This window comes from Montipora foliosa, chromosome 1 (genome assembly GCF_036669935.1).
Source record: "Montipora foliosa isolate CH-2021 chromosome 1, ASM3666993v2, whole genome shotgun sequence".
Lineage (NCBI taxonomy): Eukaryota > Metazoa > Cnidaria > Anthozoa > Scleractinia > Acroporidae > Montipora > Montipora foliosa.
In genome coordinates, this window is record NC_090869.1 from 58,039,165 (window position 1) to 58,051,664 (window position 12,500).

The window sequence follows — 12,500 nt, forward strand, 5'->3', positions numbered from 1 at the left end:
GAAGCTTGTACAGCGAGTTCACGCTGAAACCCTCCATGGTGGCGTGTCCCTGACCATGGCAGCCGTTCGAGAGGAATACTGGATCCCGACTCTGAGAAAGTTGGTTAAGTCCGTAAGATCTACATGTTGGGGCTGTAAGCGGTTCCGTGCCTTGCCAGTGAGAGCGCCACCCCCTGGACTGCTACCTAAAGAGCGTACTGACATCAGCGGAGCTTTCGAAGTCATCGGGACCAATTTCGCAGGCCCAATCTTGTACAAGTTGAGAAACAAAAGAGAAGGGAAAGCCTATCTGGTCATTTTCTCTTGCAGTTTGTCAAGGGCCGTACATTTGGAACTAGCCACAAACCTAGAAACCACTACGTTCTTGTCATGCCTGAAACGCCTGATAGCAAGGCGGGGACGCCCAAGCGTAATTTACTCGGACAATGGAAGCACCTTTGTCAAAGCAGCCAAATGGCTGACGCAAGCAAGAAGAGACGAAGAGTTGAATGGGTTCCTGGAATCCCATGACATTAAGTGGAAGTTCAACTTGAGTCGCGCGCCATGGTAGGGCGGTCAATTCGAATGGCTGATTGGCATTGTGAAGACAACGATGTTCAAGGTTATCGGGAGAGCCACCCTTTCCTGGGATGAACTAAGCGAAGTATTGTTGGACGTTGAGATCCAAGTAAATCGCCGCCCTCTCAGCTATGTTGAAGACGACTTGGAGTTGCCTATCCTGACACCTGCTTCCTTTTTGTTCCAGCGCTTCCCCCAGCTCCCTGAAGAGCCAGCCTGGCAGATCAAGGACAAGGATTTGCGGAGACGAGTCAAATTTCTAAAGTCCTGCAAGGATCAGTTATGGAACAGGTGGAAGCGCGAATACTTAACTTCCTTGCGAGAGCGCCACAACCTTGTCCACAAAGTAGCCAAGTACCAAGTCAAAGTTGGAGATGCCGTAATTGTACGGTCCGACAACAAGAATCGGGGCAAGTGGCCTCTAGCCATTGTCGATGCTATTTACCCGGGCCCTGACGGACATACGCGGGCTGTTCAGCTGAGGACCAGTAAGGGAGTCATCCAGCGACCAGTTCAACACCTATATCCTTTAGAATTGCAGAGTGCGCCCAGGGTTGCCCAGCCAGCATTGGAGCAGCAACTGAACGCAAACGCCACCACGTTCAGACCAAGGAGAGCGGCAGCGAGCACCGCAGCAGCGAGAATCGCGCAGATTGCCGAGGAAGAAGAAAGCGAATAATTGTGAACATGACCGATTAACTGAAGTGACTGATTGCAAATATTTCATCTAGTTTTTTAGTTTCGTGGAATATTCGTTAAGCCGCAGTCTCCTTTATTGCGTGCACCTTCTCATTGAAGCTGCACGGGGGAGTGTGTCGGAGACTTCGTGATTCGATTAGGCCAAAGTTTCATTTCTTAATTAGCACCATTGATTGACATAACCTTGAATGAACTTTCATTGAATTTCACTTAGCAACGACCAATAAGATATTAGATTAAGCGATACATGAACATATAAGTTTAGGTTTCCTTTTTTTTTAGAGTCAGAGTAGTTTTACACACCCGTTGTAAGACGAACACGAGAGATTGATTAAACGCTTAGTTATAAACTCAGTCGAGTTTACTGATTGAGAGAGAGTTCGATAAGCTGTAATCCCTTGTAAACGGGGCAAAGTTTACAAAATGCTTGTTCTAGATTTTACTGTCTAAAACCAGATGATTTTACTGGTCCATGTGGGCGGTTTCGAGGGGTAAATCTTAAGGGTTAACTAACAGTGTCTGTTTCCCCTTCAAGGCTTCTCTTATTTGTCTGTAAGACTCTATCAAGGTTCTTATTTTTTCAATGGGCGGTGTTTAATTCATTTACTCCTGAACCACCACCCCCGCCCCCCATAATTCGCGACTGACAAGTGAAATCGTCTGGCATCAGACAGGGTAAAATCTATTAAGTACGGTACCTACAAATTCAAAGGTATTTTTGCCCCGGTTTATGATTATGCAGGAAATGTAGATCTTAACAAGTGTTATTGAAATCCAAAAAGAAAATTGGGGGTAACCACGCATTTTTTAAAGATAGTTAATGAATGTAAAAAGCTTTAAAATAGTAAAAATACAAAGCAACGTATGGCGTTGTTTCCCAAATTGAAGCTTAATTATCTCTCAAAAATGCATGGTTACCCCCAATTTTCTTTTTGGATACCAAGAGTATTTACTAAGATCTACTTTCTCCGGATAGTTTTAAACTGCGCAAAAGTATCATTGTATTGGTAAGTATCACCGATACGAAACTTAAATATCTCGAGATGCACAGAACGTATGCGCAACAACAATAGTAGGCACCGTCCTAATAAGTATCACTCATCGGAGTCAATAGGTTAAGGGGACATAGTTTTTGAGTGGATGTAGAATTTGCTAAGCCGTTGACACCTGAACCACCTTCCCACTGATAAGTAAAATCCTCTGGTGTTAGACAGAGTGACAAGTCTCTCTCCTAGCAGTCAATGGGTTAAAGAATCCAATTAATATTTGGCTAAATGAGGTTAAATTTCTTATTGTATTATATTTAGTGAGGGCGTCCTTAGTTACCTCTATTATTGTGTGGTTCATTTTTAGGATTCCTCATCTCTTAATGTTGCTGAACTAGAAAGAAAATGTAGAGGTGAGAATTAAAGTTCATGCTTTGTTACAGATTGCATATTACATTAAATTAATAATATTTGAAATGTTAGTTGGGCCGTTCTGTTCTTACAGGTAAGTTGGCTCTTTCCTCACAATCATCTTGTTGCAATCTATTATTCATAACTCATGTTTTGTAAACCTGAGCCTTGTGTGTTTTTGTGTCCTCTCACATAAACTTAATTAAGATTGCCTGCCTTCTCCTTTCAGCTCAACAGCTATTCCAGGCAGGTAGCTTGGAAATCCAAATGCCAGTTGATTTGCACAAATTTCACTCTAACACTAGACAATTTTACTCAGCAATGGGGGTTGATTACTGCGATTTTCATAATTCTGCGGAAACTCACCTTCAAGAGCGTCAAACTGGGTTTTGGCTTCCATCAATCAAATTTCCGAACATATCCGGGAAGATCGACTCCGCTTCCAGAAAGTGAATTGGAGATTGTTTTTGTTTAGTTCACAGCTGAGTGGTAGGTTGTCACGCATCAGTTGATTTCATTTGATTGATGGAAGCCAAAACGCAGTTTGGCTATTAGTGCTTGAAGATGAGATTCCACTTAATTATTATGAAAACGTTAGTAGTGGGTGGAAGAGTAGAGCAGAAATGTAGCAAGATTCAAAATTATAGAGCCAGTAAAAATTGTTGTTGTTATGTAACAGGGCTTGAAATTCCCCCCAAAAAAAACTGAATAGGCGACTACCGCTAGCTGAGAAAGATTGTTTTCATGTACAGAGCCCCCCAAGACGTACTGTACATGTGTTGCATTGTGGGATTGGGAAAATAGTCTATGAGTTATTTCAGCAGCCCTCCATCCAAATGAAGAACTTCATTGTGTTTCCATAAACATGGTGACCTCTTTGAATTTACATTTAGGTGAATGTTATACAGTATGTAGACTGTACTGTGTCAAATAACAAGCAACATTTGTGTGGCACATTGTTTGACCATTATCCATAGCTTTACCACCACTGATTTGGTGTAAAGGAGAAGTAGATGAAGCTTGTTGCACTCACATGCTGCTAATGTCTCCTTTAATAATAATGAAGTGTTATCTTTAAAATTAATGACTTATTGAATTTACTTCTATAGAGCTAAAAGCCATTGACACTAGCTGGAGAAAGTGCAGAAGAAAACGTTCACCCAAAAGAGAGAACAGCGGCAAAAAGACGCTCGAGGATATTTTAAAACGGGACTGGCTTATTAAGAATAACAAGAATTCAAAGTCTGAAAATACCTTCAAGTGTCCTTGTCAGAAACTAAAAGATTCAATGGAGTTTACCGTGAGTTGGTGAGTAAATTACTTGAAAGTGACAAATAGTAATTATTATAAAATTTTATTGGCCTGGATTTGTGTGTGAAATTTTATGTCGTGCCTTTTTGAAGAAGGTTATCAATTCGGCAGGTCTAAAACACTGGTCACTCGTTGCAAGTCATTGTTTTACCTTTTTAAAAGTGACCCAAAACCCTCAATTTGGCTAACCCTAGGCCTAAAAACCCTAATTAGCCCTAGGGTTAGCCAAGTTGAGGGCTAGGATTACTTTCCAAAGGGTAAAACAATGACCTGCAATGAGTGACCTGTGGAATGTGACCTGTCTTTTAGACCCCCCGTTATCAATCTCTGCCTGCCTGGACAGCAAAAAACAGTCAATGTTCACTGGTACAAATTTCATTGTTTGACTGTCAGATGAGAGGTTTCGTCTTTTTTCCTATCGTTTCCACTAAAAAGTATTTGCGAGGAAAAGTACTAGAGGGTGAGCTTATGGTATTTCTATATAATCTTGTCAACCTTGGAAAATCATTTTTCATCCTGTTAAAGACCATAGACCGAATGCATAAATGGCGGCCAAAAAAAAATTCTTTTGTTTATGTGCTAACTAGACTCACTAGTCTCGTTTGCATTTACAAAATACAAAAGAAATGTTGCTTGAGAGCGAGGCTAGTGAGTCTTTTAGCACATAAACAAAAGAATATTTTTTTGCCTGCCATTTATGCATTCGGTCTATTACAGTACTAAATGTATGCCATGTCTTGAGTGGCCACAGACTGGATGAAAAATGGGCAATAAATGCACAACCACCATATTGTAAAGTGCAAATCATGTTGTTACATGTATCTATCACCTCTTATTTGTTTAAAAGTGATTGTGGAATAAATGATATTCATGCACAATTTCACTGTCAATTTGGAGGGAAAGAAAAGGACATTAAATCCCAAGCATGTTTTTTGACAGTAAACATGCTTGCTACGAGCTTTGTCCAACATACAACTTATGTCCGGGATGTATACACTGTATCTCTGAACCACATGTACATGTTCTTTTAAATAATTAGACACCATTGAGATTAAATCTCTGCATTACACCTGTAGGTCTACATGTAAAAGGCTAGTGATATTGTTACTTAATTAAAAACCTAAGAAACCACTTTCTGACACAACAGGCTTTTTTATTAAACTGGTAAAATACTGACAACGATGTTGGTTTCAAAAGCAAATAAACCTAGAATTTACTAGACTGAGTGCTATGATTGAATCAACACTCGTTGCACTTTAACTGGACAATTTGAGCAATAAGTGTCTCTTATATTCGACTGGAAAAATTCAGGTGGCTCCAGTGAGAACCACTTCACTTTTTGTCTATAACCCGCACTTCAAATATATATGCATTTATTTCATTCAGAGAAAAAAAATGAGAAGTGGTTAGGTATGTACCCCAAACAGTCTGACTTGTGGTTGTAGAGGAAACATTCTCTTAACCAAAACTGATGTCCAAGCCAAAATAAATTCACTGGAGCACATTAATAATAACTAATTAACAATGATTCCATATCATGAGGGTGCAGGGATGGCGCAGTGGTGAGAGGACTCGCCTCCCACCAATGTGGCCCGGGTTCGATTCCCGGACTCGGCGTCATATGTGGGTTGAGTTTGTTGGTTCTCTACTCTGCACCGAGAGGTTTTCTCCGGGTACTCCGGTTTCCCATCTCCTCAAAAACCAACATTTGACTTGATTTACTTTCATTGCTCATTTCAGTTTACAGTGTCCCCAATTAGCGCTCCAGCACTAAAATGACTAGACACTTAAATAAAGTTCCTTTTATGAGCGCGCGTTGGATATGAGATGGTAAGCAGCCAATGAGGCGCTACGCTTGGCGAGTTGGCTATAACCAGTCTCATATCCAACAAGTGCGAATGGAATAATAATTGTTTTATTAAATTCCTTAAACTCCAAAAGTTTGGAAATACAAGTGAAAAAATGAGAAAATCCGATTGAAGTCAAAAAAACTTGATGAAGATGCGACATTGTGGTAAGACAGACGCAGGCTAATCACAAAAAACATTTCTTACCTTTTCACGTACTTCTAAACATCAGAATCAATCCAAATTTTCCACAAAAAGGGATATGAGCTGATAACCGAGATTGAGTGAACCAATTAGAGCACAAGAAATGCATTAAGCGAGGTTGAAAAATTTAATAACAATAATTATTCGCCAAAGGCGATTTTAATATTGGCGAAAAACCCAAGATGAAGGCAAGGTTTTTGTTCACCAATATTCACGGAGCCTGATGTGAGTAATTTATGTTTTAGTATAATTACATGATTGATTATTTGAAAAAGTTAATGTCCATTTTCTTTAAAACAATAATAATACATGTAATTATTAATTTGTGTCTGTCACTTCAACAAAATGGCTTGTGGCCATTTTGAATAAACCACTGAGGTGATTATCCTATAATAATGACCTCAAACTAGCGTAGGCAACTCGCACAGAGATTTTTCAGTAATCACCTATGTAATTATTATTGATATAGCAAGTAATAGTCATTCGTGTGATTGTGATGTTTCTACGTTTGTTTACTTTAGGAAGAAAATGTCATCAGATGATCAAGTGCAGGCAGTTGAGATCCTTACGAGGGTTGCCTCTGTGACAATGGGACTCAAAGAACAGATGGACATCATTAGAATTATTAATCCCCAAGCAACAGTCCTTCCGACTGACACAGAATTTGAAATAGGTAAGATGAGATCGAGTGTTTATTGACCTCTTAAGCTTTTACTTTTTGTTTTCCTATTTCAGACCATGTGATGTTACTCTGTGGAACCGTTTCTTTCAAATGCCGTCTAATGCATGTGCATATGTATGCGTAACTTATGAAAAAACAAAAGAAAAATTCCCTTGGGAACATCATGTGGTCTGAAATGGGAAAACAAAACGTACAAGCTAAAGAGGTCTATTAAGTCAAAATGTAAACTTTCAAATATTTGGAAATCCACTGGATAATTCTTGCTGACTTTGCAAACAAAGTCATTTACTCTTTTTGTAGATATAAAAAACAACATGGTTCCACACTGCAACATGTACAGTCTAGGTGTAACTTTTCAACTTGAAAGTGCTGGAAAAACACAGTGATTGGTAGCAGTAGATAGAAACATTAAGATTCGGTTTTCATTAGAAAGTTGTAATGACTGTCTTTTTTCTTTTTACCAGACCTAGATGCATTTGATGATGCCAAATTTAGAAGAATACACAGTTACAGCATGGATCATCTCTCAAGATATTCTTGTCCACTGTGTTCAGGTGAATGCTTAGCAATTTTTAATCTTTGATCCCAAAAGTAAATAATTTTTGCAAACTCAGATTTTAGAAAAATTAATGACCTGATCCTGGGAAACCTTAAGTTTGTTTTCTCAAGTGGAACTTGTTAACTTTAACAGGGAAAAATAGGGAAAAGTAAATTCTGTCACCTCTGAAGCTGCCGTCAATGGATCTGGCAGGTTCACTCTCATCCCTCAGTCAGTGCTTCATGTCCTGGATTTGAATTTGAAACTACGTGTAAACCTGCAGGGCTTGGGTAAAAGTCAAAGGAGAGGATCAAATGGCAAACCTTTAGCTCCAAAAGTCACACATAAACCGCCTGAGCTTCACCTTTTCCTTGAAATAAGATTAAAATAACAGTTTAGAAAGGATTCCTGGAAGATTTACAGTGGGATGCGCCTTACCTTGGCCACCTAACAGAGTTTTTTAAAAATTATCCGCCAAGCATGGTGTACGAATTTCATTGACAGTCACGCCTCCTTGCAAAGTTCGCACGGTTGTAATTTGAACATCGTTGCATGAGTTGCTGAGTTGTGCAGTGGTATTTATACGTAGGCTGTCAAATGTGAAAGTTTGTTAGGTGGCCACGGTAAGGCGCGTTGCACTGTAAGGGAGGCAGTGTTTTTGGAGTTTTCGGAAGATTAAGTGAACTAGTTTCGGGTGGGTGCCTGAAACATGCAGGAACTTCCACTATTGGCAGCCAATTCCCAGATGGAGACTGATTCTATGGCCGGGAAATCCTGGCAACCCGGCCATGAGCCCCCACGCAACAACAGAGACGGGCCGAGTAGTGCCGGAAATCATGGCGCATGCACTGACCAGACAACGACCACAACTGGCAAACATGCGTTCTTGTTGTTTAAATCCCTGCGTTTCTTCCTCTTCATGGATGTATGCTGTGAATGAAGACTTGCTTCTGTCTTCATTTTGTGTTATAATTGCAAAAGATATCTTTTGTACACTACTGTGGCAACCATCACGTTTTGCTAACACAGAAGTTTATAGTCGAACAGAACTGATAATAATATAGACCTTCTTTACATTCTTTTGTATTTATGTTAATTAGACACGCCGCCCTCATTTTGAAACAAAATGTTCTTTTGAAATTTGCTCGTCGTAGCGAGGCTAGAAAGGCTTATTAGCAATAAAACCAAAGAATATTTTATTCGGCCGTCATCATGATAGAGGTATATTATTGATGTATGTATAGAATTGAATGTTAACAGATCCGGTGTTGTTGTTGTTTTTTTTTTTTTATCACAGATTCACAATCAGAAACTTGTAGACAGAATACAAATTTTAGTCACAGAAAGCATTCAAAGGTAAGACATAGTTCATTAGTGTTCATTTGTGTTTACGTGTTCCCTTGCTCTTTCTGGATTGACTGATCCACTTGCTGACCTCAAACAGACCGACACAGACAGAAAGCACTGACAGACTAGTGGAAGCCAGTGCACCTCTGTGACTGACAGCACTGACTACGATGTATGTGTTGCGTAACGTTTGTTTTTCACTTAACTGCGTCAAGTACCACGACAACCTTAAGATTTCGATTCTGCACTGTTCTTAACAGCTGGTTAACGGTAACCGCGCGTTAAAGAGCTCGTCCCAGACTGATAGATACATTTAGACTGGGTTTTGCAAAGTCTCTTCTCCGAAGAAGTTGAATTGAACAACGTTACGAAATTGATAATCAATTTGAGAAAATGCTGATCTGTGAGCAGCCTTGATCACATGGTGAAGAAGAGATAGGAGGGGGTAAAATTGCTTTTCCCACTGGATCCCATTTTATGAAAGCGCACAGAGATGAAGTTGCCTGCATGATGGAGGAAGATCTGCAACGCAGGCTAGGTTAGGCTTAGCTGAGTATAGCCGAAAGGAGACCCGTGTCATTGTGAGTTATGCGTCGTTTTGGAGGACGGACGGCAACCGGAAATGGGGCTTATTCCCTTTTCTCGTGTGTTGACGCGATCAAATTTGTATTTTTTCAGTGTCTTTCGTCCTTTAAAGACGATTTTCTTCGAAACTGGGGCAGAATCACAAGAATGCGAAACTTCCACTTCCGGTTGCTGTCCGTGGCTCCAATACGCGATTAAACCTACGACAAAGGTCTAACGCTGGAGCGTTAGCCCAGCTGAGCTCTAACGAAGGTCTAACTCTCGAAACGTCAGCTTCCAAATCTTTTGTACTGTGGTTAATTTACCAATTGCTACGCTTAGTGATTGGCTTAAAGACCTCGCGCCAGTTTATCAACCAATGAGAAGGAAAACCAATCGCGACTCGCACGCCCGATTTTTCCCGCGCTTTAAGAAAGTTGTACACACATTAAATGAAATGTTGACAATTGAACCCATTGGGAACTCGGAAAAATCCGAGTCCCAGATCATTCTCACATTCGCTTCTTTGAGAAAGTTATATGAAATTGCTACGAATTTGGATTGGTTCATGGCGCTGTTTGCACCTGCTGCGATTGGTCGAAGTGATTACTAAATGGTATTTGTTTACGGCACTCGACTGAAAACCGCTCCGTCAACTCTTGATAAAACCAAATTCTTCGTGTTTCACCCCCCACCGACGCAAATTTCCCTTTCGTAAACGGTCGTTGCCATTTGGAACGGTCGTTGCCATTTCTCAGAACGGTTGTTGCCATTTGAAACGGTCGATGCCATTTATAACGGTCGACTACACACTTCACTTCAAAGAAAATTAAAAGAAACAAACTAAGAAGAACTATTAACAAAAATTAAGACAAAAAAGGAAAAAAAAAAACATTTATAGAAGAAAAACTGGAGGAAAAAGAGTCCGAAAATTTCAAGACTCGAACTTGGCTTCTTAGCCTTCACCCTAAACAGAACCCTAACCCGAACCCTAACTCATATGACCAGCGAGACACAACTCCCAGTAACCGCAACCTTTTGAGTTCTTAGACCTAATGAGTGTAATACAGAACTAAAAAATGGCAACGACCGTTTACGAAAGGGAAATAAGCCCCACCGACGCAGAACCACGACGTTGGTTATAGCTCACTCGATGCTATGCACGTAGGTTATTTACCGACTCGTACCCATTGCGCGCTCATGGGACAATAGTTAAATAGTTGCAGTTATATGCCTTACATGTAATACTATTGCAACAAAGTCAAGTGTTTCGCAGTGTTGTTAATGTTTTGATATAACAAATTTAACCAACAGAGGAAAGCCAGCGGAAATCTTAGCATGAAAAAAATTTCAAGAAAATCGTCCAAACACAAAGAGCTGCTGAAACGAGTTCATCGCCAGATGATGAAGGAGCAAAGAAGTGGACTGTTTGAGAATGAAGAGGTATGAAGTCAGCGGGTGTCCCGCAGCTTTAACATGCTTGAGGGGGGCAGTGGGACGAGTTGTTAAGTTAGAAGTCGGTTGTTATTGTTGGGTTAGCAAGTTTGGACGTCACCCGGGGTCTTACCCACTTATGCCCAGGAATGCTCGTAATTAGATGCAGGCCCAGTATTGGTATCCAACACGGAGGTCTAAGTATTTTTACCACCCATTTCTTTACCTAAATTGCGGAATTTAGAAGCCCTTCGTTGCGGTATCGATATGTTCCAGGACACGAGTGGTCCGAAAAGGAAGGGAACACTTCACATCGTTTATTAAAGTTGTCGTGCGGTTAATTGCGTTTGTCTGCCTGTTTTCGTAAGAAATTGGGTCACTCCAAATTTACAAGCGAATTTGGATCGCTTCTTCCTTTTGATCACCCTGCGAGCAGAGCCTCTCTGAAATTCACCAGAGGTCGAGCACGAGAGGCTCTGCAGAAATCGTGTCAAGTCTTTTAAGTCGCCTTACTTCGCCGCCGCCCAAGTTTATGGGCTAGTCACTCCGGTCAAACCGGTTTAGGCAGCTCGTGCATCATATATTTGACAAGGCGAAGGTCAAAATTGAGCCTTCAGTACGAAAATCAGTATGGCGTCTAGGAGTACGATCTAGACTTGACTTGGGTTTGAAAGTGTCTCCAAGCAAAGGCTTGCGCATACTCAGTGAAGACTTCACGCGATTTCTGCGGAGTCCTTTCCTTCTCGTCGAGTTAAGGACGGTGCCTACTATTGTTATTGCGCATACGCTCTGCGCATGTCGAGACACTCGGATTTCCTATGGGTGGTGCTTATTAATGCAGCGATATTTTTGCGCGGCGCAAAACTATGGGGAGAAAGCAGAACTTAGCAAGTGCTCTTAGTATCCAAAAAGAAAATTGGGGGTAACCACGCATTTTGTTGATTGATTATCTTCTAAAAATGCGTGGTTACCCCCAATTTTCTTTTTGGATTTAAATAACACTTGTTAAGATCTTCTTTTCCCGCATATTCAGTAAACCGCTGCCAGGGTGCCCGGCTTTCATGAACAACACTGTAATTGAATTTCGTCTCCCAGAAGTGTGGGCGCGAGGGGGAAGTCGCGCGGGAGATGCGCGCAGGGGAGAATAGGGAGGGCGGAAGAAGAGATTCCTCTTTCTTCTTCTCATTCCCACAATTCCCTTCATCAGTGGCGCATATTAGAGACGACTGGGGACAAGTTGGCCTTTCGGTCCCTGAAGCCCCCACCCCCCCCCCCCCAACCCCACCCCAACCCCACCCCAATCGTTTACGTTTGACAAAGTAATATCTGTGAGAGTCATTCTCAGGTGGGAAGAATCGATTAAAGAAAAAAATGATCCTCGCAGTTATGAACGCAATTTTAGCAATTCGTTCATTGATTCCCAAATGACCAGTTCCCAACATCAGTGGCTTCATAGCTCAGTTGGTTAAAGTGTCGCACCGCCATCGCGAGGTCACGGGTTCAAACCCCGTTGAAGTCCTGAATTTTTAAGGCTTCTCTAGGCAAGTGCGTTCATAATTGCGAGGAACATAGCTTCACCTGATTTCATATCCGCAGTCCATCGCAGTGCGATCCATTTCATATATCATTTCGTTCATTAAAGAAAATAATCATGTTACAGTTTTTTTGCCGTTATTTGCAGGTTATTTCATTGAGTTCAAGAAATGAAGAAGAATCGAATGACCTAGAAGTCGACATACTTTGTTGATTGTCTAGTTTTAATTTTTCAAATTTTAATAAACTTCATTGTCAGTTCAACCAAATGGCTTTAGGCAACTAACTCAAACGAAACGCAAAACTGAATTACCACTTAAAACGTCGATGGAAGGTTTGAATAAAACAGCAAATACAAAAAGAGGCAGTGATGGACAAAATTTAAG

General features: G+C 40.9%; 1 protein-coding gene and 1 non-coding gene across 3 annotated transcripts in view; both read left to right on the forward strand.

Moving 5' to 3' along the window:
* The window catches only part of LOC138002607 (protein FAM199X-like), a 19,855-nt gene extending 7,386 nt beyond the window's left edge, over positions 1–12,469 (forward strand). For both annotated transcript variants that reach the window (XM_068848620.1, XM_068848624.1), the window contains 7 exons: positions 2,611–2,656; positions 3,764–3,962; positions 6,538–6,689; positions 7,163–7,252; positions 8,534–8,592; positions 10,462–10,590; positions 12,263–12,469. In XM_068848620.1, the coding sequence (XP_068704721.1) occupies positions 2,611–2,656; positions 3,764–3,962; positions 6,538–6,689; positions 7,163–7,252; positions 8,534–8,592; positions 10,462–10,590; positions 12,263–12,328 (741 nt within the window). In that variant the 3' untranslated portion in view covers positions 12,329–12,469. The remainder of the gene's footprint in view (positions 1–2,610; positions 2,657–3,763; positions 3,963–6,537; positions 6,690–7,162; positions 7,253–8,533; positions 8,593–10,461; positions 10,591–12,262) is intronic.
* Positions 12,028–12,100, forward strand: Trnag-gcc (transfer RNA glycine (anticodon GCC)). The gene has a single exon. It is a non-coding gene; the product is annotated as a tRNA-Gly (tRNA).
* Positions 12,470–12,500: the final 31 nt, after the last annotated feature.